The 25,207-nt window shown below is 40.0% G+C and overlaps 1 protein-coding gene across 1 annotated transcript in view; it reads left to right on the top strand.

Moving 5' to 3' along the window:
- LOC126150849 (uncharacterized) overlaps positions 1-25,207 on the top strand; it is a 57,282-nt gene that overhangs the window by 8,396 nt on the left and 23,679 nt on the right. The window contains exons 2-3 of the mRNA XM_049915903.1: positions 34-261; positions 25,047-25,187. Coding sequence (XP_049771860.1) covers positions 34-261; positions 25,047-25,187 — 369 coding nt within the window. The remainder of the gene's footprint in view (positions 1-33; positions 262-25,046; positions 25,188-25,207) is intronic.

The raw sequence follows: 25,207 nt of genomic DNA, 5'->3' as shown, positions 1-25,207 counted from the left end.
CGTGGCTAGTTAGATTTCTTTTTTCGGCTTCAGATATACTTCATAAAACTGGACCCCGGCGAGAAGCTGCTAACAGACAATCCGTCGTGGGCGCCCGACAAGGAGCCAGAACCATCTCCAATGGACCCGTGGCTGAGTTACATGGTGCCTGTCGTGAAGCAGAAGCCAAAAGAAGAACCAGAGGCACACATCACTCCTAAGCCGTCGCCAGTTACGGAAGCATCTCCCAGCAGCGTGTCAGCACCGAAGTCGGCCGATGAGGTGAGCGTCTAACACATTGTTACCATGTCTGCATGAAAATCTCCATAGCTATAAACTGTACAGTCTGGATTTGAATTTTGTTAGTGATTTTAAGTCACTTTAAGTGTGATGTCAGAAAATACAATTCCATAAGCGGAATGTTCCTCTCGTTTAGAGGGATGGCAGGTATTTGATTGATTTCCAAGCAAGACACGACTGCTGCACTCGTAAGCAGGTGATACCTCCCTTGCCCGCATATATAAAGTATACATTACGTTTCTATAGTAGAGAACCATCGGTAGGTGATTCCGTTGCTCAAGAACACTGGCAGATTTTAACGAGCGAGTCTAACGACCACTGAAAGAGCACTTTTTAACATTATGATGTAAGTATTAACTGAGAGATGTAACTATTTGAAATGGGAGGAGAGAGGTAGAGCTAATGAAGATTCACTGAGGTGAACGATGATCACACTGTGAACACAGTGATGAGTGGCTGAAAAGGTTAAACAGTTTGGTGTTTCTTGGGAGATTTCGAATAGTCTTCACTTAACTGCGTGGACTGCAGTGGGGAAGATTTGACGTCCTGGAGGGCGTTGAGAAAAGGTGATTATGATCGTCTCTTCTCGTTTTCTGTAGACGATAGGAGTAGGTCAGTAGGTGTGGGTTCCATAATTGCAGGTTGATAGCTATGGGTCGGGTGCTAGGGGTCGACGGTTGCAGGGGAAGAAGGACTATTTGTGTCCTACTACTATTCCAGACAGTGAACCTGGAACTGTAGCCCTGATAGACTTCATCACAATCTTGAGCAACAGGAGTTCTACGTATGGTTTACCAACAAGTAGCCAAGTCGGTCGAATGTTGGAGTTACTTACTAGAAGTCTTCTGATCTGCTTTCTTTTCTGCCATAGTGCCTTCCTCAGATTGTTGCTTTCACCACGGCTAGAGTTCTCCCCCCCCCTCCCCCTTTTCCACCCTACAATTAGCATAGCCTCTGAATTCCTCGAAACATGAGGCCTCTTTTGTGCGAACTGAGACGGTGTCACTTTGAGAAGTACGCAGGTTTTGGCCAACAGAGATTCACAGGATTACGCTTCTGGCACAGAGTGTAAGAGTCAAAAAAATTGACGCTATTAATTTGGCTTGGGTATATTGAACCCTACTGCTTACAGCAACAGAGAAACTGCGATCTAAATAACACGAACAAACATTGAAGACTGTTTTAATATGTTCACACGGATTCCCTATAGCTAAGGAATACTGACATGTCAACTGTAGACGAAACAATGAAAAAAAAACCTCAATAGCGGTTGGGAAGCAAACATCTGCAGATTAAAGAGTGTTTATGCGAGTACAGACAGTACAGCAAGTTTATATACACGTTATCATCTCGTACAAAATAAAAAAGGGGTTATATACCTGAAGATCTTCATGACGCAAAAGAAAGGAGCACTTGTTGGTAGGGGCACCTTCACTCAGATGAGGTTGCACACTAAACGGCTTTCCTATGCTTCGGCGAAAGTATAAGAAAAGGGCTAGTGATTTACATTTTCTTCTTTCTTGTGACAGTCGCAGATACGATAGTCCCTAACGCCTATCCAATATAAGTGGTTGGTATGCATTCGTATCAAGGTGGTAGTTAGCGCGCTGCTCGTCTGAAACATTCAAAACCTGGGGAAGTTTAGATGACAGTAAATTATTTACCTTTATGACAGACTGAAAGCCGCAATTCCTCTGCCCATCCGCCCTCGAGCAGTTTCTATAGGCTGTTTATAATGTTGTGGACTGACAAGACAGCCAGTCCACAGTGACGGGTAACCGAAAGGCACGCGTTTACACACGCCGGCTGGCGTTAGGTCTGAAACAGGATACGTAATGAATGCTATAAAGAAAAGTACGTAGCTGCTGGAATACTTAACTTTAATCCATCATTTGTATACAGCATTCTTGATGATACAAGTGAGACTCTCTCTAGAAATGGTTAATGGCGCCTTGCTAGGTCGTAGCCATGGACTTAGCTGAAGGCTATTCTAACTATCTCTCGGCAAATGAGAGAAAGGATTCGTCAGTGTAGTCGCTAGCAAAGTCGTCGTACAACTGGGACGAGTCCTAGTACGTCTCTCTAGACATGCCGTGTGGTGGCGTTCGGTCTGCAATTACTGACAGTGGCGACACGCGGGTCCGACATGTATTAATGGACCGCGGCCGATTTAAAGCTACCACCTAGCAAGTGTGGTGTCTGGCGGTGACACCACATATAACATGAAAACAGAGGATGGTAGACAGTGGCGAGAAACATTGACCTTCTTCGCCAACTGGTCGACCTTGTGATTGTACGCCAATTCTGTATGACCTGCGGCCGATCAACCAGTTCAAGGATTTTAGTGATGTAACTATATTCCTCGCTGGTAACTAAATCGAAATTTTTAGGTATGGTATCAGACAAATGCTTAAGTACTCAACACGGGATGAACACATATGCCATACAATCAAGAAAACGAAAAACGTTAGCGCAATGAGATCTGTCGCTGGAACATGATGGGATGAAGATTGTTATTTTCTCTTGATAATGTACAAGGGCTTCATCTGCTCAGTCTTTGGTTATGGTTACCTATTACTTCAAAATGCTGCCAAACTTTTATATGAATGTGTGGAGTCTGTTCTTTCGGACACGTTCAAAAGAACAGACACCATGCATTCATATAACTCAGTTGCGTAGATGGCCAATGGATCCACGTTCTTCATTGCGGATGCACAAGTACATCTGCCCTCCTGCAGGAATCTCAGACTAGCGAGCATGGAGGAAATGGACAGGGACTGTGAACAGATGGGAATGTGGGTAAGGCGTGCAGAGATAGTCCGTGCAGCTGCAGTAGCACTGTGTATCAGATGGCGCAATGATTAACGCACCTGTCTAGTAAGCAGGAGATGCCGGATTAGGATCCCAGTCCGGTGAACGTTTTCACTCATTACTGCTGATTCCGTGTAATGTCCCGATGCGGCTGATACCAGTATTCTCTTCCCTTTCCTTTCCTTTCTCCCCCCGCCACCTTCAGTTTACATGTAGCGTATCACAGATGCAGGTTCCGCGTGGTGTCTGTTCTGTTAGTCATGTCCGAAAGAATAGACACCACACATTCATATCATTGGTTTGGTAGATGGGCAATGGATCCACTTTCTTCAGTGTGGATGCATAAGTATGTCCGACCTCCTGTGGGAATCTCAGAGTAGCGAGCACGGAGGAAATGGATAGCGACTGCAGATAGGTGGCGCTCGGTGGAAATGTGGGCTGGTCATGAGATATGCCGAGATTGTCCGTGCAGTTGCAATAACACTGTGTCCCAGATGGCGCAGTGGATAACCCATCTGCCTAGTAAGCAGGAGGTACTGGGTTCGAATCTCGATCCGGTACATGTTTTCATTCATCACCGCTGATTGCGCGTAATGTCCCGATGTAGCTAACATCAATAATCGCTTCCTTTGCCTTTCCTTTCCTATCTGCCATCCCCCCCCCCCTCCTCCTTTAGTTTACATATACTGCTAAACTTGACATGGTAGAATTTCGGTGCCTGCAGATATGCCTCTGAGCAATGCATTCAATTCTGACGTATCCCTTTTTAACAGGAGCTTTTGAACCTCTGCCGTTTGTTAGGCGTCAGTACTTGGGCTAGAAAATTAATTTTTCCCAGGAGTTGGCAGACTGATTGCAGATTAATCAGTAACCTACGACAAATGAGAGACAGTATTTCAGTCATAAGATCTACGTTGCGAATGTGGTGTCTTTGCCTCCTACTAGTGACAGCGTTAGACTCTGTGAGTGCCGTCGACGACTGGATTCAGATATCTACATAGTCGCTTCTGGAATTCCATTCAGATATTGGAAAACGTCGATACTCACTATTACAAATTTATGAAAAGTTCTTTCGGTACAATCAGTTCAGTGTTTACATTAATTTTTATTGGTTGCACTACGTTCATGGGCACATGGCTCTCAAAATCAAGAGGCTTCAGCTGTAGGATCATCATTTGTTATTCTTAAGTAGAAACATATCAGTCAGTTTCACCTGCACCCATATTGTTCAATTTTTACCGCTGAAGTGATAGCGATTGGAGAGGCTCTCACATTTGGTCGTCATGCAAAGTTGCAAAAACTCTTGATACTGTCAGACTAGACAATCGTATTGCAGTCTGTTGAAAACCCAAAGTGGTATAGTGAAATAGCTATTCTGATACCAGAATCGTTAGAAAATAAACGAAGATGTATAAGAATCACCTTCTCATGCCCCACAGTGGGTAATATCAGACGGCAGATGTTATCGACAAGTTGATTGCTGCTGCCATTTGTCCCAGTGTGTGGAGGGAGACCTGAAGGACGATAGGGGTATATTTTCATAGGCATTCCAACACATTCTTCGGCTCTAAGGACAACCCTCAAATTTCCGAGACTGGAATCCATTAAGTCTACTGAACTGACATTGCTCAAAATTATTCGAACAACCTGAATTATTTATCAAAAATATACAAATATATTGACAATACTGGTACAACGTACAGTACTTCCACATCTAAAATGTCTGTATTATTAATTTATCAAAAATACGTAATCTCACACAGCCCCCGATCTACGATATTTCCGAACCGGGGCAAAATCTTGATAGTGGCAGCCCACCCCCTTTCCAACAACGTTTGCGATAGGACGCCAAAAATTTAAAAAAATCGATTTTTAAAAAATATATTCGTTTTGTAGCGCACATCGTTCTGAAGCGATTGATATATAAATCATATATGCTCGAGGAAATGTTTTTGAGTCTTTGAGTGTGTCAAAGAACAGTGCCACGCTTCTTCACACAGCATTCTTCCATCGCAGGTCACTGTGTTCCGCTCTGTAGTATTCAAACGTGAATATTTTGCAGTGGAAGCCATCAAATCTATATTCAGAACAGTGGAAATTAAAATGTCCTGTGGTGCCTCTTCTGCTCTCAGTCTGCCAATTTGACGTCCTACCCACCTAAAAAAATTATACTGGGCAGAATGAAAACTCTTCAGAAAATGTGCAGTCTTTATTGCCTATTAGCTAATAACTGTCTCTTTTGTGTGACATTAAATTAAGTATAGGAAACATAAAACCAGTAAAGACAAGAGATATGCAGGACAATAGACATTTTTTCAATCCTTAGGTTCCAGCATTTTTTCTCTCTAATCCTGCTACAGCTCTACACGGCCTGCTTTCCTTTCCGCGAAAGAATCTATTACTTCATCGACGTTCGTCAAACATGAAAAATGAAACTGTCATTGTTTAATACTGAAAAAAGTGTTAATTCGAATAGTACCCAAGGCTGGTGTGGTAAAAAATGAAGTAGTTTCTCGATTTGATTACGTCTATTTTGTCACTGTTAGCTAAGACGCAATAGTTCTTTCTAATATTGCAGCAGTTGTAACACACGCCTATCATTTTTATCTGCCTCACTTAAATAAATAACACGACAGAATTTAATTCATGACGTACCTGTATCAAATGCCTATTATGCCTACTATAAGCAAAAAGTTTTATGTTATGAAATAGTTTCACATTTCATTCATACGTTCCAATTTCTCAAGCATGAGATCGAGAAGTAGTAGCACAAAATTTTTGTATAAGTATGGAATCGTCATATTCTCCCACATAGTTTGGGTGATGTCCCTGTTTCCTCATTCTAACAATCAATCTTGTCATCACTAATTCTGTAATTGTTTCTGCCATTATCAAAACTTATTCTCCGGTTAACTTCACTAACCATACCAGAGTCACTGGTTTAGTGTTCCCGCGTTTATTCTTCAGTTAGGCGTTATTAAGTGTTCGTAGAATGCGTTTTCCGCGCTATTCCGAGCATAGAATTTAAGCATCTGCTAACTAGGGGCTATACGGCTGGTCCTTAGCAGTGTAGTGTCTGGCAAAAATTTTCTGTCAATACTTCATTTTCTTGGGTACACCTGGAAGATAACACATTATCTTTTTTACATTGTATCTTATTCCTGCTAGCCGTTTGTTTCCACTCTGGTAGTCTGAATCGATGAATTTGGTTAATAATTATAATAATGCTAATCACTCGCACACCCAACCAACCACATAAACAAATAGCGATTGGCATTCAGCTGTTCGGATTTTTTCGGCTCAGCTCTTATAGGGCCGTCCTCTTTTGTCTCTGGGAAAGATCTCAATTTCTAGATGCGACGGGGAGACGGAGAGACGTCACGTGCGCTATACTTGCATTAAAAAATCACCTTACCATTCGTTCAGAAATCAACTTAGAATGTGTTCAAAAATCAACAAAGATGCGTTTCAAAATAATATGGATAATCAATAGACCAACATGGGCTGGATGCTAGGCTCTTTGTGAAACCAAGTGTTTATCTTCAAGAATACGAAATTGGCGCCCCGTGAAATTGCCACCCGGGGCGGATACCCCGGTTTGCCCCTCCTCCCGCCCTACTTGATCACGCACACAATGGTTATTTCAATGTTATTACCCAACCTAAATTGTCTGTACTGTTGTTATATATCTCGCATGTCAACTACAATGATGTGTCAGCTACTGGAGCAGTGCAGTTGTAGTGTAACTTAAATGTAAGACCTAAAACGTGACTGTGGGCTCTCAAACTATGTGTTGCAATGATATTTCCTCATTTAAATTGTTCCATAACAGTGAAAAACACATGTAGCCAAAATAACATGTTGCCGTAATAGCTGACACTTCGTCTTATGCCTAAATGACACTATGTTAGAAAAACAAACTAACCAAGCACCACTTTAGGGGGAGAAGAAGACAAGTAAAATTAACATTGTTGAGTGAGTAGTAATTTTATTTTTGATCTTGAACTTATCTCTGGTAGCATATTTATCCAATCATGTCACATTTTCTGACACCATAACACAGCAAAGTGTACTAGAAATGGTCCATTCTGATGAGATCTTTGAAGCATTATATCAATAAAACTGCATATTTCCGTAATATGCAAGCATGACTTTGAAAGGCAAGACAGTGAATGACAAGCTTCCACACACAGGAAAGTTCGACCTCTCAAAAAATCAATCTTTGCATAAAAAAATATTTATCGAAGTACATAAAAGTTACAAGTACAAAATAAAAATACATGCGGGTCACTTGCCATGATATGCAAGCATGACTAAGTACCTCTGATCAGAAACAAAAATTCGATATTTGCATCAAAATGAAATTGGTTGTAGTATTTATCAAAACACACACAGCTTTATTGTATAACAGTATGAAACACACATGGCACTGCTGTTGTAACTTATTATTCTATAACAGTAAAAAAAATGTAGATATCTCACACATTGGCACTAATGATCTAACTTAGAGGTTCAACTGCACTTGACAAAGACTGTAATGCAGTGTAAACTACATGACATGAAATAGCATTTTGAACAAAAGTAACATAACACACTTTCATGCTGGTAATAAATGAGGGTTGCTATGCTTTTAACTATCATTTTTTAACTATTTTTTAATGTCAGCCAAACGATGTAGTGACTCCATGCTAGGGCAAAAAAATTTCTTGCAGTGGAAAACGTTTGTCATATTCTGCTGGTAATGCCTAACTTACACTGTTACATACTAGAGATTATGTGACACATCACCCTATACACTACCATGTTACACCTAAATTGTAACACACTACCCACCATACATCACTATGTTACAGCAAAACTGAAACAATTGCCCTCCACATCACCATGTTACTGTGACACCTCCGAGAATACAAGTGCAGCCAGCAACTTCGTGACATAATGCTTAGTGGTCCATGTAAACTACTGCAGGACAAAGCCTGCAGATGCTCATTACTCAGTCATGAAATACTGTAAGGAAATTGCAAGTACAGTGCCTAAATCACTGCACTTCATTTAATAATGAAAAGTTATACTTAATGACCCATATTGCATTTGCAATTGGCTGTTTGTGATCAAACAGGTCAGTAACAACCTACTTCACAGAGACACAGTTTTGTTTGTTATTGCAAAAGATACTGATTATATGCTGCAGGCTTTTAGGTACTATCCATGCAATCAGATAAGGGAAGACAATGAATACTAAAATATTTTCTGTTTTCTTATAAAGCTAATTTCTTTGTGAATCAGTATGCATCAATTACTTAGAACTGGCATTATTAAGAGTGCCAGTTATTCATAAAAACTCTGATAGTAAGTTGATTTGGATTTTGCAGCTTGAAATTGAAGAAAATTTTTAGTTTCTTTTCAGTATATCTAGATGTGGGAGTATGTGATATGTAGTAAGCAATGCTTATTAAGCGTTCAAAGGGAAGATTATGTCTGTGCAGATAAACTACAGTTGTTTTTTTTTTTACAGTTTTCAGGAGAAGGTATATTACACACATTTGATTTTATGCTTGTCACTGAGCACAGTATGTACTGCATCATTCATTTAAAGAGTGAAAGCATTATTTTTAAATGATTAATGGAAAATCTCATATAGAGATGTGAAACAAATACTAACAAAGAGATAGAGGGGCTGGCCAGTACTTATCTCAGCTCAGTACAGCCGATAGATACACACAAAACAAAACCGAAAATTTATGTTCCTAGCTTTCGGAACAAATGTTCCTTCATCAGGGAGGAGAGAGGGGAAAGAAAGGGAAGAAGGAAAAGGAGATTCAGTTACTCACAACCCAGGTTATGAAGCAACAGGGAAAGGAAAATAGGGAGGGTAGCAAGGATGGAGGCATGGTTGTCAGAGGGAAGCCAAAGATATTCTACTGTAAGTACTGTGCCAGCTTCAAACCAAAGAGGATGCATACAGAAGTAAAGAGATATATAGTATAAAGATAAACACAACTACGCAGGATGAAAAGATGCGTGAATGGCTAAGAGGAAAGGGAAAGAGGAGAAGACTGAAGAGTAAATGGGAGTGAGGTTGTTTAACGTAGGTTCAGTCCAGGGGGATGGCGGGATGAAAGGATGTGTTGGAGTGCAAGTTCCCATCTCCGCAGTTCAGAGGGACTGGTGTTGGGTGGGAGAAGCCAGTCCCAATTCAGTCCTAAACCTCTCATCCAGATCCCTCTCTCCTCCAGAGACATCTGTTCTGTCAAAAGGCTTAACCTTTAGCCCCACGCCTAAATTCAACCACACTGCCCTGGTTAAAGATCTCCTCTCATTCACCCGGAACATCAACTGGAAATACCACTTCACTACCCAAACACAGCCCCCAAATACTAGACCCAGTGTTGAACCCTGTCTAGTACAGTTCCGACTGCCTTCTCAAAGGGATCCTCCTCCCCTCCCCCAAAACCATCCCTTGCAGACATTTCAGGAATTCCTCACATCCAGTGTTGCCTCCCAGTCCTTCTTGAAGAACATCCCAACAACCCCCAACATCACCCCAGCTGAATCCCGTGCCATTAAGGAGCTGAAAATAGACCGCTCTATTGTCATCCTCCCGGCGGATAAAGGCTCCACAACTGTCGTACTTGACCGTGTGGAGTATGTGGCAGAAGGACTGCGTCAACTCTCTGACACCTCAACCTACAAAGCTGTTACCCAGGATCCCATTCCCTCTATCCTGACTGAGCTGCAAAAAATCCTAAGAATCCAAGGTCCCTCACAAGGCCTCACAACGGCTTCCATAGAATTACTCACTCCACCTGAGCCACGTACCCCTACCTTCTACCTATTACCCAAAATCCACAAAGAGAACCATCCTGGCCGTCCCATTGTAGCAGGCTTCAAAGCCCCAACCGAATGTATCTCAGCTCTGGTAGACCAGCACCTCCAACCTATCACCCGCAGACTCCCATCCTACATCAAAGACACAAACCATTTCCTAGAACGCCTTAAATCCATTCCCACTCCTCTCCCACCTGAAACCTTTCTTGTCACCATAGATGCTACATCCCTTTACACAAACATCCCACATACCCATGGTCTCTCTGCCCTTGAGCACTACCTCTCCCAACACCCACCCGAAGATCTTCCAAAAACCTTGTTCCTTATCACACTTACCAACTTCATCCTCACCCATAATTACTTCACTTTTGAAGGCCAGACCTACAAACAAATCAGGGGAACGGCCATGGGAACCAGGATGGCTCCGTCCTATGCCAACCTCTTCATGGGCCGCATGGAGGAGGCTTTCCTGAAGACCCAACAGCTGCTTCCCCTGGCCTGGTATAGGTTTATAGATGACATCTTTGTGGTCTGGACTCATGGTGAAGAAACACTCCTTAATTTCCTCCATAACCTCAACTCCTTTTCGAATCTGAATTTCACCTTCACTTTGATAGCTGCCATCCATTCCACATGAAATGCTCTCTTCCCTACAGCCTAGGTATTCATGGCAAACGTATCTGCTCCAGTGACGAATCCCTCAACAATTACACCAATAACCTGACCAGTGCTTTCCTCTCCCACAACTATCCTGCAGACCTTGTCCACAAACAGATCTCTTGAGCAATAGATTCCTCCCCGTCCAACAACAATGTTCCTACCCCCAGATCACACAGAAGCATCCCCCTTGTCACCCAATATTATCCTGGCCTCGAAAACATCAACAAATTACTCCGCCAGGGATATGATTTTCTCAAGTCAACCCCTGAAATGAGATCATCCCTTGACAAAATTCTCCCCACACCACCCAGAGTTTCCTTTCGTCGGCCCCCTAACCTCCGTAACATCCTTGTTAAACCCTACAATATTCCCAGACTACCTTCTCTACCCAGCGGTTCCTACCCCTGTAACCGACACCGCTGCAAAACCTGCCCCATGCATCCCCCCACAACCACTTACTCCAGCCCCGCTACTGGTAAAACGTACACAATTGAAGGCAGGGCCACATGTGAAACTACATATGTCATTTATCAACTGACATGCCTGCACTGCACAGCCTTTTACATCGGCATGACAACAACTAAACTGGCTGAGCGCATGAACGGACACAGATGAACTGTCCGCCTAGGAGATGCCCAATACCCAGTAGCGGAGCATGCCCTCCAGCATAATTCTAGGGACCTAGGAACCTGCTACACCGTATGTGCCATTTGGCTTCTCCCACCCAACACCAGTCCCTCTGAACTGCGGAGATGGGAACTTGCACTCCAACACATCCTTTCATCCCGCCATCCCCCTGGACTGAACCTACGTTAAACAACCTCACTCCCATTTACTCTTCAGTCTTCTCCTCTTTCCCTTTCCTCTTAGCCATTCACGCATCTTTTCATCCTGCGTAGTTGTGTTTATCTTTATACTATATACCTCTTTACTTCTGTATGCATCCTCTTTGGTTTGAAGCTGGCACAGTACTTACAGTAGAATATCTTTGGCTTCCCTCTGACAACCATGCCTCCATCCTTGCTACCCTCCCTATTTTCCTTTCCCTGTTGCTTCATAACCTGGGTTGTGAGTAACTGAATCTCCTTTCCCTTCTTCCCTTTCTTTCCCCTCTCTCCTCCCTGATGAAGGAACATTTGTTCCGAAAGCTAGGAACATAAATTTTTGGTTTTGTTTTGTGTGTATCTATCGGCTGTACTGAGCTGAGATAAGTACTGGCCAGCCCCTCTAAAGCATTATTTTTATTAGATTACCTCTAGAGATTAATGGTGTGTAGCAAGCAATGCATATTAATCAATGAAAGGAACATCAAACAGTGGAAACTGGGGTAGGAGTATCAAAAGTGAAGGAAAGACAGATTTCTACTTATCATAAAGATGACACTTAAGTTGTAGACAGGCACAGTTAAAACACACTTACACAAAGCTTTCTGCCAGATCCTTCAGCAGAAAAAGAGAAACACATATTATTCATTCACACAAGCAAGCACACCTCATGCACACATGACCGCCAGGTCTGGCCAGAGCTGGCGGAGTTGGCAGTTGTGTGTGCATGAGGTGTGCTTGCTTGTGTGAATGAATAATGTGTGTTTCTCTTTTTCTGATGAATGCTGTGGCGAAAAGCTTTGTAGAAGTATCTTTTAACTGTACCTATCTGCAACTCATCATGTCAGCTTTACAGTAAGTAGCAATCTATCTTTTCCTGCATTGTCAATAAAAGGAAATGTTGTCATACTGTGTCCAAAAAATTCACAGTTTTATTTATAATCTTTTTCAGGAGACAATGCCACACTTAAATTTGATTTTACACTTAGTGCTGAGTCCAGTGTCCACTGCATCATTCATTACAGAGTATAGCATTTGTTATGGGCTTATTTGGATGCTACTGATAGGTACAAGCAATGCATATTAAGCAATAACTGAAAATGTTGACAGATTTTGCCCAAAAAATTAAGGTTGTTGTTTCTTAACATTTCCCAGACACTGTGCAGCGTTTACTCTTGATTTTACACTACACACTGAGCAGATAACACATTGCTTCAAAGAGTTAAAACATCTTGCGTTGGAAATATGTGGTTGTATTTGGAAGGCAGTCATAAGCAATACAGAATAAATGGATGAAAATCAAATATTTGATTTCAAGTTTTGGCAAAGTATTTGTTATTTCCTCTTCTTATAGCATTGAAGAGATTGCATGGAGGTTTCATTATTTTTCTTTTTGCGAAAATTATTTGGTACAATACTCGCAGTGGTCCATATAATTTTCTTGAGGACAACACTTGACACATCACATAATTAGCCATAACTATTATCAAAATGACTTTAGTTGTTACTGCCCTCTGATTTGTAGCTTCATGGTCAAAGTTTTTATCAACAAACTTTACAGGGTCAAATAACTGTGTGTAGTCACAGGACATGCATGTGAGAACTTCAAACTACCTCTGTGCAGTTGTCTTAAGTTAAACTGCTTATCAGTTGTCACAGACCTATCTAGTGTCAAAAAACTGTGCCCTCTGTACTTCAAAGTTTCCTTATTAATGAATGGCAACAGAGACCAGCAATGGGTGTTAAACCTGGGAGATTAGATTCAACATTTAAAAACCATCTCTACAATTCTCATCTTCTTTTGTATGTGCACATTTAGTTCTAAGATACTCATGAGTCTTCTTTTCAGTTTTCAACAAATCACTAATTGAGGCTATGATGCTGACATTCTGATAACTTTCTATAGAGACCAAATCTTGCTACCATAGAATTAATCCGGAACTTGGCTGATAGGGTATATGCCATTATGTCATATTTACTTCCAAGCTACAGTACTCAGTTACCACATTAATGCATAAATATGAGGGTCATTCAATAATTAAAGAGACAAGTTGGTGTGGAGAAAAAAAACGTTTATTTTTACAAAACAATACTTTTTCTACTTTTCAACATAATCTTCTTGAACATTAATGCAATTGTTCCTATAGGCTACAAGCTTTTTTATTCCAGCTGTAAAGAACTCTTTACCATGATGTTTGAACCAATTTCCCACAAACGTTTTCACATCCTCATTGTCCTGGAACCTCTTCCCAAGTAATGCCTCCTTCAGTGCATTAAAAAAATGGAAATCACTAGGTGCTAAATCAGGACTATAAGGGGGATGAGGCAGTACTTCTCTGCCCATTTTGTTGATGGTTTCACAGGTTAGTTAAGCAACATGAGGATGTGCTTTATCTTGCTGTAAAATCACACCTCTCCTCTGAGATCCACGACACCTCTCTCTCATGGCTGGCTTCACCTCATTTAAAAGCAAATCCGAGTAGTATTGGCTGTTCATTGTATGCTGGACTTTCAGCATCCCAAAACACCGCCAACAAGACTTTTCCTCCTGATGGTTGGTTTTTTAATTTTTTCTTCACAGGTGAGTTGGAGTGCTTCCACTCATTGCTTTAACTTTTTAATTCTGTCTCATAATAGTGAACCCAAGTTTCATCACAAGTTAAAAATTTGTTGAGGAACTGCTCACCTTCTCTTTCATAATGCTCCTTTAGATCTGTGCACACTCTCAACCTTATTTCCTTGTGTAGCCGCATCATCTCCTTTGGGACTCATCTTGCACATGTTTTGCGGTACTTCAGCTTGTTACAGGTAATGTAATGTTCTGTACCAGTACTAACTAGAACCTTATCAACTATTATTTCCTCAGCCACACAGTGATCGGTACAAATAATGTCATCAAATTGACTTTCAAGTGAGGGGGTTGAAACTGTAATTGGTCGAACAGAACAGTCTTCGTCAGCCACTGAGTCGTGACCATTTTTGAACTACTCTACTCACTTGTAAAAATTTGCGCAATTCATACAACCTTAATTATAAACTTTCTTGCCTTCAACAAGTAAAAAACAAATAACAGAACGTTATTCAACTAATGTATATATTTCAAGTGCACTTGCCATCTTGAAATGTATTTTTGAGATTATAAACAAAATGATGTTGATACATCAGCTGAGCAGGGTTCATCCATGTGATACCAACTTAAAGCCATAAAAGTACCAAATTAGGTACTAACAGTTTTTCTCTAGACCAATTTGTCTCTTTAATTATTGAATGGCCCTGGTAGTAAGCTCAAATGCTGTGCCTGTTTCTAGAGACAGCTTACCAATGTCTGAGCTTAAACTTCTCCTTTCATCCAACAAATTAACTAACTTATCAACACATGTCTCCTGTTTCATTGGTCATACACTTCTGCATTTCTTCTTTATACTGAGCTCCTTTTTTAACATTTACAGTGCTTCACTGTGTTCAGATTTATAAATTTAGCTGTACCTTCCCAGTTCTCTATGTTATGAACGGACCCTAACTGAACTAAATTACTTTTAATATAATCACTGAACACTTGAGTGACCAGTTTAACATTTTGCCTTTCTAAAATTTAGGCCACATAGTTTTAACTGACACACCATAATTATCTTTTAACAACTTTTGACTTTTTATATCACAAACTTCCACAACTGCAACAAAAGATGCATATCTAACAGCATCAGTATTATCAAAATCTGGACAACAAAATGTTTCTCTAAGATTTTCATTTTCATCCAATTATATGAAGGTACTTAAGAGTATGAACAGTGTCATGTGGATAAATCAATTGACTATCTGTGTTCACAAAACTGGCTGGTGGTAGGTTTGCTAAGTGTGTAACTGTTTTTCTATTGATGGCATTATTATCTGCAACAAGTGGAAAAGCTTCTGCACCTACTACTAAAGTCCTTACTATATTAAACAAGATCTTTGTGTTCAGTTTCTTTATAGCCAATACATGCACAACCTTTTTGCAAGGAGAAAGATACTCTGGAACATAAAAACACATGCACTTGTTGCTATAACAGTAGTGTCCAAAGTCATTAAAGAAATATTTTGTTCTTTATAATCTACTTACAGCTTGATGTTTGTCTCATCTAGCATAAAGACTACAAACAGCTCATGTGGTTCTAAATGTGGAACTTTATGCTTCAAGTGACATAAGATATCATGATTACTTGGGTTCACATTTATATGGTGGCTAAGCTTCCTCAATGAATTCTGGTGAGGCATAATGACAAAACCAGATGATCACAATACCCTGTAAGCATGTGGTGCAATAATAACACAATAAAATCAAAAGCTTTGGATCAAATTTATGAGCCTTAAATTGAAAAGAGATTGCAGTGTGTGCCTTCAGGAGTGAAACAACCTTTTTACACTGTTTAGTGCATAACTGGCATGCTTAGATCACTATTTCTGGGATTAATTAACTCTGCACATAACTTCAGCAAATTGTCAACTTCAGTTGCACTGCTAACTTTCATTGAAAGTGTGTTGAAACAATCTCTACACCCTTCATAAACAATTTCACACTGAGTTTTCTGCAAAACTTTGTTCCACATTTCATTCGATATAACATTTTCACTATTTCTCACAAATTCATTAGGATTGTCAAAACTCTTTTTCCATCTGTGTGGAAGCTGTTTCTGCTTGTATGCTTTCAGATATAGCTGTTCTCAAGGCATCTGCTTCCAGCCTCGGTCTTCTTTGACTTTTGGATTCTCATTGAACATGTTATTCTGAGCTCAAGCAACTGGCATTCGGTAATAAATGTGGCACTGTATTTTATTTCAATCTGGGTTTCTCCAAAGGAAGTGTTAATGTTGTCCCTGTTTTCAGATCAACTCTAGTGCTTCGAAATATCAGGTTACTCTAAAGAAAGTGTTTTTGACAAACCTGGAAAAGGAATGAAAAGAAAATTATTCTGTAATATTTTTGAAATGAAATACTTTTACTTACACATCATCTTGCTATAAAAATATCACATTAGCAAAAGTATGTCACACATCTTTTATAGCAAAGCAATATTAGTACTTTTCAGTAATTTAAATATATTTTGTTATTCATCTGCAGAATATGTTAATCATCAAACATGAAAATTTTTGGGATAAGTATTTTTGGGTGCTGGAATTACTGTTGTAGTTACTGTAGGGAGTTGAAATTAAATAATCTATCCACACTGTCATACAAAATTTTATGTAGCTTGTCCACTGTTCAGTTGACACACATTGAATCATGCAAAATCCAAACTATACAAATTGCATGACAATTTCAATGAAAATGTGCACCAATAATGGAGACATTGTGGCTATAATTTATTGTTGCATACCCCACAATAACACTGAAATTAATGTCACTTTTTTGTTCTTGATGCGTCCTGATAGTGCTTACCATGAAACATTCTGATGGAGTGAAGTTCTCCTGTCAAATAGCATGTGTCCACTAATTCCTCAGCTCAGAGTTCTCTGGAAATCTGGACACAGAATCTTTTTCCTGGTCCAGTAGTTATCAGTGCAGCCTAGTACAAAGCACTTATTCACCATAGTGTGACAGAAAGCAAATGCCTTGCAGTGATGAAAGAGATGTGTAATAACAAGAACTCTTTCAGCAACTCACAGGTCAACATCGATTGACTTGCAATAAAATTCTGTCACCATGTTGCAAATATACTCTCTTGCTGTGGGCCATTTGGTGTGACATCACAGCAACCTAACGAGACTGTTGGCTGGCCTTGTTTTTCAGATTGTCAGTTAACAGTATGAATGTTCAAACAGGACATGATAGGTACAGTGTAGCTTAATATATTATGAAATACTACACTATTATAATACATATTCAACAAATATGTTCCAGTGACAATTTCACTTTACATATACAACATACAGATTACAATTTCAGTCCTTACTCATCTATTACTCTATTCCATAGAAGTGTAGTTATCAAAATTAATATGATAACACCTGCTATTTTATCAACACCTTCGTTTATATCTAGAAAGCTGTATGCATCATTATTGCATACATATTTACACATTTTGAGGGACACATTCAAAGTTATATCAAAGTTAGCATGATCACTAATTCATGGCCCAATCTTTGTCTTGAATGAATAATTACATTAGTTTTGTTTCTAACTGTTCCAGAATTTTACTATATGTTTGGCATAATAAAAGCTGTCTACACCATAACTGTGACCCATGGAAAAATATCTCTTAATGTGTTCTTGCTTACCACAGACAATGTCATCAAAAATAAAAATAAGAAATGGTAGCACTTCACCAGACAATATAACATACTCCTTACTTGCAGATATGAAATATCCAGTATTATTCAAGTTTTCAGATCCCTGTCCTAGCAATTTATACATACTTTGCTGATGAGATTTGGAATGCAGATATATGGTTCCACTCATTAAATTCAATAAACTATGACTGTTGTCTGGTACTTCAAATATAAATAAAATAAAACTTTATTTTTCCAAAAATGTAATTACTTACACTTAAACATATACAATACAAACAAAAAACTATATTTTGCTTTTATAAAAGTATCCTCTCTTGGATTTAGTGCTGGCTTACAAACTTGAGGCATGCAGCTATGAGTTTTTATAGGTATTGCGAGTCTATATGATGCTGCAAATCCCTTACAACAATCCAGAGATTGACTGTGCTCGTTATGCGAACTTTCTGGGTGTGTATGTCCACTTCATCCCAGGGCATTTCAACAGAATTACAGTAAGGGCTTTAGCTACACCATGTCTTTCAGAATCTTCCGGCTTTCCTTTGATGCAATGTACTGGTGTTTAGGATCATTGTCCTATTGTAATGTGGACTTTTTCCCTTTTAGGTGGCATTCACATGGAATCATATGATATTGAAGTATGCAGTATCAGTGTCTCTAGTCCATGTACCCTTCTATTTTCACAATGCATGCTGTCAATGGTCACTGAGGAATAGAAGTGCCATAACCATGTAGATGTATTGTGCCATTGCTTGAAGTACACTGTGGACATCACAACACCACAGGGACAAGAGTGAAGTATGGAATGGGTGTTCATTGATGACATACATAAACAAACAAACAAACATACCAGTTCAGAAACTATTCTGTATGTACACAACACTCTTCTGGATAATATTGCATGTAGATAAAAACAAACACATAAACCTGACTTGTTTACCAGTGTTGTACTATTACTTGCTTACACAGCCATGGTATGGTAACTACAGATTGGTTCAAATGGCTCTGAGCACTATGCGACTTAATTTCTGAGGTCATCAGTCGCCTAGAACTCAGAAGTAATTAAACCTAACCAACCTAAGGACATCACACACATCCATGCCCGAGGCAGGATTCAAACCTGCGACCAGAGTGGTCGCTCGGCTCCAGACTGTAGCGCCCAGAACCGCACGGCCACTCCGGCTGGCAACTACAGATAATTAGATGGCAATTATTAGGTTTATTGAAAGTAATGAGTGGTATACATCTTAAACTTGAGACCATTTTCATGAAGAGGACAGGGTGGAGCAGATATGGTACATCTAATTGTATCTGGAAACAGATTGCCATGTTTGCAACTTCCTGATTGTAATCCACCTTCATTAGTAATAATACTGATGGGAAGTTGCAGCGCATGCTTCATGAATTTCATCTCACAATACTTCTGAAACTTACTGAGTGCATGCCTAGTGTTTGTGAGATAGTCATTAAAGCCAAGAAACGATACTCTGGTGAAACTAAAATATAGTTTTTCTCTTTGAATTATCTACATCCAAGTGTAAATAATTACATTTTTGGAGAAATAAAGTGTTGTTTGTATTCATATATAAAATATCAGATAACATTAATAGTTTATTGAATTTAATGAGTGGTACCATATGTAAGTATTCCAGATCTCTTCAGCAATATATGTAAAAATGGCTAGGACAAGGATCTGAATAATTGAATGTAGCTTCAGATGTTTTAACATGGTCAGTGATAGCTTCTTTGTGTGCAGGAGGACAGTCGCATTTCCTTCCTAAGCTTGGACTTGATCCAATTCCACACTTTAATCTGATTTGCAGTGTGCTGAAAGGTGTTTTAAAATTTTTAGCAACCTTTCTATTTAATAGATTTTCAACAAGAACTTGCTTTGCTTCCTCCATATTTCCTGCAGTCCATTTAACTTTGTCTGTTATCCTTCTATCTTTCTAACCATCTGAAATATAAGAAAAAAACATGAAATGGATACTATTAGGGTAATGGGAGTCACTTGGGAAATGGTGATTGCTGTTACCCCTGATCATGGTGACTATCATTTCCCAAAATGTATAGTGGACACTATTCATGGTAATGAGGGTCACTTGACATGGATGACTGCCACTACTCCCAATTATGTTGAGTGCTATTATCCAAAATGGATGATGGATGTGAATACTTTTTGGGACAATAAGAGTTAATTGACATGTGAACTGACACTGCCCCCATTGTGATTACTACCAGCATACCAAATCTATGTTTTTGTTCAACAATTTAAAAAACAAATATGCTTGAAACCCTTGACAAACCAGTATGTGATACAAAAGTACAGTTACCTTGATGCTGTGTTTGCTCCGATAGTTGGGTGGTCAGCGTGATGGATTGCCGTCCTACAGGCCCAGGTTAGATTCCCGGCTGGGTCTGGGATTTTCTCTGCTCAGGGACTGAGTGTTGTGTTGTCTTCATTATCATTTCATCCCCATCCGGCACGCAGGTCGCCCAATGTGGCATCAAATGTAATAAGACCTGCACCAAGGCAGCCGCACCTGCCCGGCAAGGGGCCTCCCGGTCTATGATGCCAACACTCATTTCTAATTTTTGTGTGATAGTTTGTACATCAATAGAAGTAGCGAAACAGGCAATTGATTGTGAGCTACAGTATAGCTTTGCTTATAACAAAGATCATGAAAACACTGTGTCTCACTCAACATCCAAACAAAAAAGTTGTATGTGTATTATAATAATGTAGTGTTTTGTAGTATACTGAGCTACATGTCTCAGTATTTTTCTTGTGAATGATACCTATTGTGTCTTGTTTGAGCTTCCATGCTGCAAAAGGGTGATATAGGGGGCAATTTGTCACAATTTTGCTATAACATAGTGATGTATAGGAGTAATTTGTTACAATTTGTCTATAACATGGCAATGCGTGGTGTGAAGTGTCATACAGTTTTTACTGTGTGACACCATGAGTTAACATTATCAACACATGATGATAAACGTTTTGTATAGCATGATAAAATTTTAACCCTAGCTTGGGCTCACTAAAATGTTTGATTAACTTTGAAAAAGTAGTTGAAAGCATAGCAAATGTTATTGAAACCATAGCAAATGTTATTTGTTAGTGATAAAAATGTATATTACTAGTATTCAGCATGCTATTTCACTAAAGTGTCACGTATTTTATACCGTGTGACAGGATAAGTCAGGCCTCGCAAAGTGCACTTCGTATCTGAAATTTCCAAACTTATGGGGACATTTTTAAGCTTGTCTGGACGTAATCTAAAAAGTCCTAGTCCTCCTACTACTGACAGTAGGTATTTGACCATGTGTGACCCGAGACCCAGGCAATTATGCATTTACTAATAAGCTCATTGTATCCAGAATGAGATTTTCACTCTGCAGCGGAGTGTGCGCTGATATGAAACTTCCTGGCAGATTAAAACTGTGTGCCCGACCGAGACTCGAACTCGGGACCTTTGCCTTTCGCGGGCAAGTGCTCTACCAACTGAGCTACCGAAGCACGACTCAGGCCCGGTACTCACAGCTTTACTTCTGCCAGTACCTCGTCTCCTACCTTCCAAACTTTACAGAAGCTCTCCTGGTTCGCAGGAGAGCGAAAGGCAAAGGTCCCGAGTTCGAGTCTCGGTCGGGCACACAGTTTTAATCTGCCAGGAAGTTTCAAGCTCATTGTACTTTCCCTTCCCAGTCTTCTTCAGGCGTACATGAATAACTGGGGTGAAAGGGGTGGAAAGGAAGTGGGATGGGAAAGAGACAGAAGTTAAATAATGACTTACAGCCACACAAGGCATTGTGTCTATGGAACAGTGAGAGTTAAAAATTTCTGCTGGACTGGCACTCAAACCTGCATGCTCGGCTTCTCCAGAGCAACTGCCTTAACTGCATCGGCCATGTGGACACACTTTTTGTCAGGCCCAAATTCCTAATTCACTGCACAGCACACCATAACGACCCACACTCATTAATCTCCTACTTGCAGATTTCTGATTCCCATAGTAGTTCAAATGTTCGTTGTGCATCCGCACTGAAACTCTTTTATCAAACAGCTGTCACACCCATAGAATGCCTTGTGTGACTCAAAGTCATTATTTCCTTCCTATCTCTTTTCCACCCTATTTCCTTAACATGTCCAGTAGGACAGACAGCACTCATATCTACAGTTCCTTCAGTTCCACCACAACATGCCCAAAGTCACCTGTCATGAGCTATATCCTCAGCTGTGCATTAATATGCTTTAGAGCACTAATAAGACATGGTCCACCTCAGCATCAGAAGAATTTAACAGAGTGCACATTGGTGGAACAAGTGTATAGAGCTACCCTGTCTTGATCACCAGCTATGTCATATGCCCAGTCCCTATTCAAGCTGTATCCTGCCATATTCAGTGTTCTTATCTTGCCCTCGCTTGAGAAATCCATACTTAAAGCAAGTCCTCAATCACTTGGTTCAAAATGGTTCAAATGGCTCTGAGCACTCTGGGACTTAACTTTTGAGGTCATCAGTCCCCTAGAACTTAGAACTAATTAAACCTGACTAACCTAAGGACATCACACACATTTATGCCCGAGGCAGGATTCGAACCTGCGACCGTAGTGGTCACGCGGTTCCAGACTGACGCGCCTAGAACCGCACGGCCACACCGCCCCCCCCCCCCTCCTCCTTCTCTAATGGTTAGCAATTTTTCCTTGCTTACTCCACCTGTGCGTGAAAGGCTCATATTTTTTCTTTCTGTTCGTTCATCACACTATCACTGCAGCACATCATACTATTCTTGTAGAGAGCCTCTCTGGCATTCCACATGATCGCCCTACTACGCTATTCTCCTCCCCCTCTCTCCACTACCGCGAAAGAGTTAAAATAGTTTTGTAACGCAGAATCAATTAAACAAGAAACCGTGTGCACGGTAGAGTATATAAATACGCGAGACTGTACACTTTCACGAGGTCAGTAAAGTCGACTGCACTGTAAACAAACTGGAATAACAACGTAACCAATCCGCTTGATAACTTTTCTTTACAAGTTTGGATGCAATATGACAGCAAATGAATTAGCGTTCACTTATACCTAAAAGATTTTGATATAATACGTTTGTACATTGACTATCAAATGTAATCAGATCAAGGACTGTTTACAAGATTTTATGTAGTTTATCACTCGTAAATATTAGGTCTAGATTGGGCTAGAAAATTTATTCAAGTAAATAATTAAAAGCTCTCAACTAACTTATAATTGTGCCCACAAATATGGCACTTATTCGTCTCCATCTGGAATAATAAATACCGATAGAAATTATTATTCGTTAGTCCTGAATGCCACATGAAAATATTTAATCGAACTAGTAACCATTTACATGAACGAAAAGCCAGTAACCATTTTCATGAATAAAATTGTTGACTTGTCATAAATTATAAATAGGCATACAAATCAAAGATAACGATAAGGCAAATTTCTTTTTTGGCTGTAAATTAAATTTCAGCAGTTCATCAAAATATGTATTTTATTTTGAGAGATTTGCGATGATACCCTATGAAAAAAAAAGATGTTCAGTAGATGTCGAATGGGAAAGCGGTGGGTTATATCTACCGAAAATCCCCTTCATTTCAGAATAACGATCTAAGACATTTAAAACAAGCAGTCCTTAATAAATTCTGCTCCAGTTTTTGGGAATTGGTGTTGCGTATCTACGACAGTTTTAACTCTCGCGTCTGATTCAAAATTGCAAAATGAATTTTTTTAAACTTTATTCTCTGACTCGGCAGCCGCTTAATCGGCATTTCCTTGACTGCTCTATGTTTGATGTTCATTGTAAGCCTCCATTCGACATGAATAGCAATAAAGATGAAGCATTTGTTTTTACGTCGTGACTAAGGCATTACTGCAATAACTGCGTGTTCTCATTATGGTACAGAGTGGCGACGAAAGCCTTCAAATCGTCTCTCGACACTTTCTCGAAAGGAAATACTGTTAAGTAGAGAGTCAGTTGAATTGGTACACGGCAGTAGTGAAATGCTGGGAGCATTTGCCTATGTAGCATTTTTATTTACTTTTTTGTGGAGTATAAAGGATTATAAATAATTTCTCAAACAGAATCCTCATTCAACCACAAGGAAAAACAGGTTTATACGTGAGAGAGAGGTAGTGGAGAGGGGTGGAGTGAGCTGATGGAGAAGTAAACAAAAACAATGCGGTGGTGGTCTACGTTATTCGCTAGTAAAAGTTGGTTGTAATAAATAACGAACTACTATTTTGTTTTCAGAGAGGAATAGTCCCTTTATCAGTAATAGGTAGTGAACCCCCTCCCTTGTGTCTCCGTAGTTTTCGTGTCATATATTTTCGTAAATACAGGGCTATTACAAATGATTGAAGCGATTTCATAAATTCACTGTAGCTCCATTCATTGACATATGGTCACGACACACTACAGTTACGTAGAAAAACTCATAAAGTTTTGTTCGACTGAAGCCGCACTTCAGGTTTCTGCCGCCAGAGCGCTCAAGAGCGCAGTGAGACAAAATGGCGACAGGAGCCAAGAAAGCGTATGTCGTGCTTGAAATGCACTCACATCAGTCAGTCATAACAGTGCAACGACACTTCAGGACGAAGTTCAACAAAGATCCACCAACTGCTAACTCCATTCGGCGATGGTATGCGCAGTTCAAAGCTTCTGGATGCCTCTGTAAGGGGAAATCAACGGGTCGGCCTGCAGTGAGCGAAGAAATGGTTGAAGGGGTGTGGGCAAGTTTCACGCATAGTGATGTGGAAGATTCCGTGTTTAAACCTCCTCTACCAAGAAACGTGCCAGAACTGCGAGCTCGCATCAACAATGCTTTCGAACTTATTGATGGGGACATGCTGCGCCGAGTGTGAGAGGAACTTGATTATCGACTTGATGTCTGCCGAATCACTAAAGGGGCACATATCGAACATTTGCGAATGCCTAAAAAAACTTTTTGAGTCTTTGTATGTGTGTGCAAAGCATTGTGAAAATATCTCAAATAATAAAGTTATTGTAGAGCTGTGAAATCGCTTCAATCATTTGTAATAACCCTGTACTCTTGGCAGGATTGTGCAGTATCTAATATAGATATTCTGAATTTACTTTGCATGTTTAGTTTTTATAACGAATAGTGAGTGAAATATGGCAAAGTGCGTTAAATTTTATGTGTATTGTGATATCAGGCTGCGCTACAGATTAGTCTGTTACCATAGCCAAGGTTTTAGAAAGGGTTCTACAATAACACTCCAGTCTTTTTACCTGCGGATATTTGTGCGTAAATATTTTTTGTATTATTTATTTATTAGAACAATTAGCTGGATAGAAATTCGTTCGAATAATGCCTCTCAATTCTTCGCTCATTGTTAGGATCGGCCCGGCGGCCTGTCGGAGCAGCTGTACACGCGATACCAGCCGTCTACGGAGTGGCCTCCTGCAGCGGTTGAGTCGGTGCTGCGACACAGCATGGAGCCGGCGAAGCCCAAACCACCGGCAGAATCGCCGCCCAAGGTATTAATTAACACACCACC

The sequence above is a fragment of the Schistocerca cancellata genome, chromosome 2, assembly GCF_023864275.1.
Source record: "Schistocerca cancellata isolate TAMUIC-IGC-003103 chromosome 2, iqSchCanc2.1, whole genome shotgun sequence".
In the NCBI taxonomy this organism is placed as follows: domain Eukaryota; kingdom Metazoa; phylum Arthropoda; class Insecta; order Orthoptera; family Acrididae; genus Schistocerca; species Schistocerca cancellata.
Note: the sequence above shows the minus strand (reverse complement) of the source record. Positions and strands in the feature narration are given on the sequence as shown.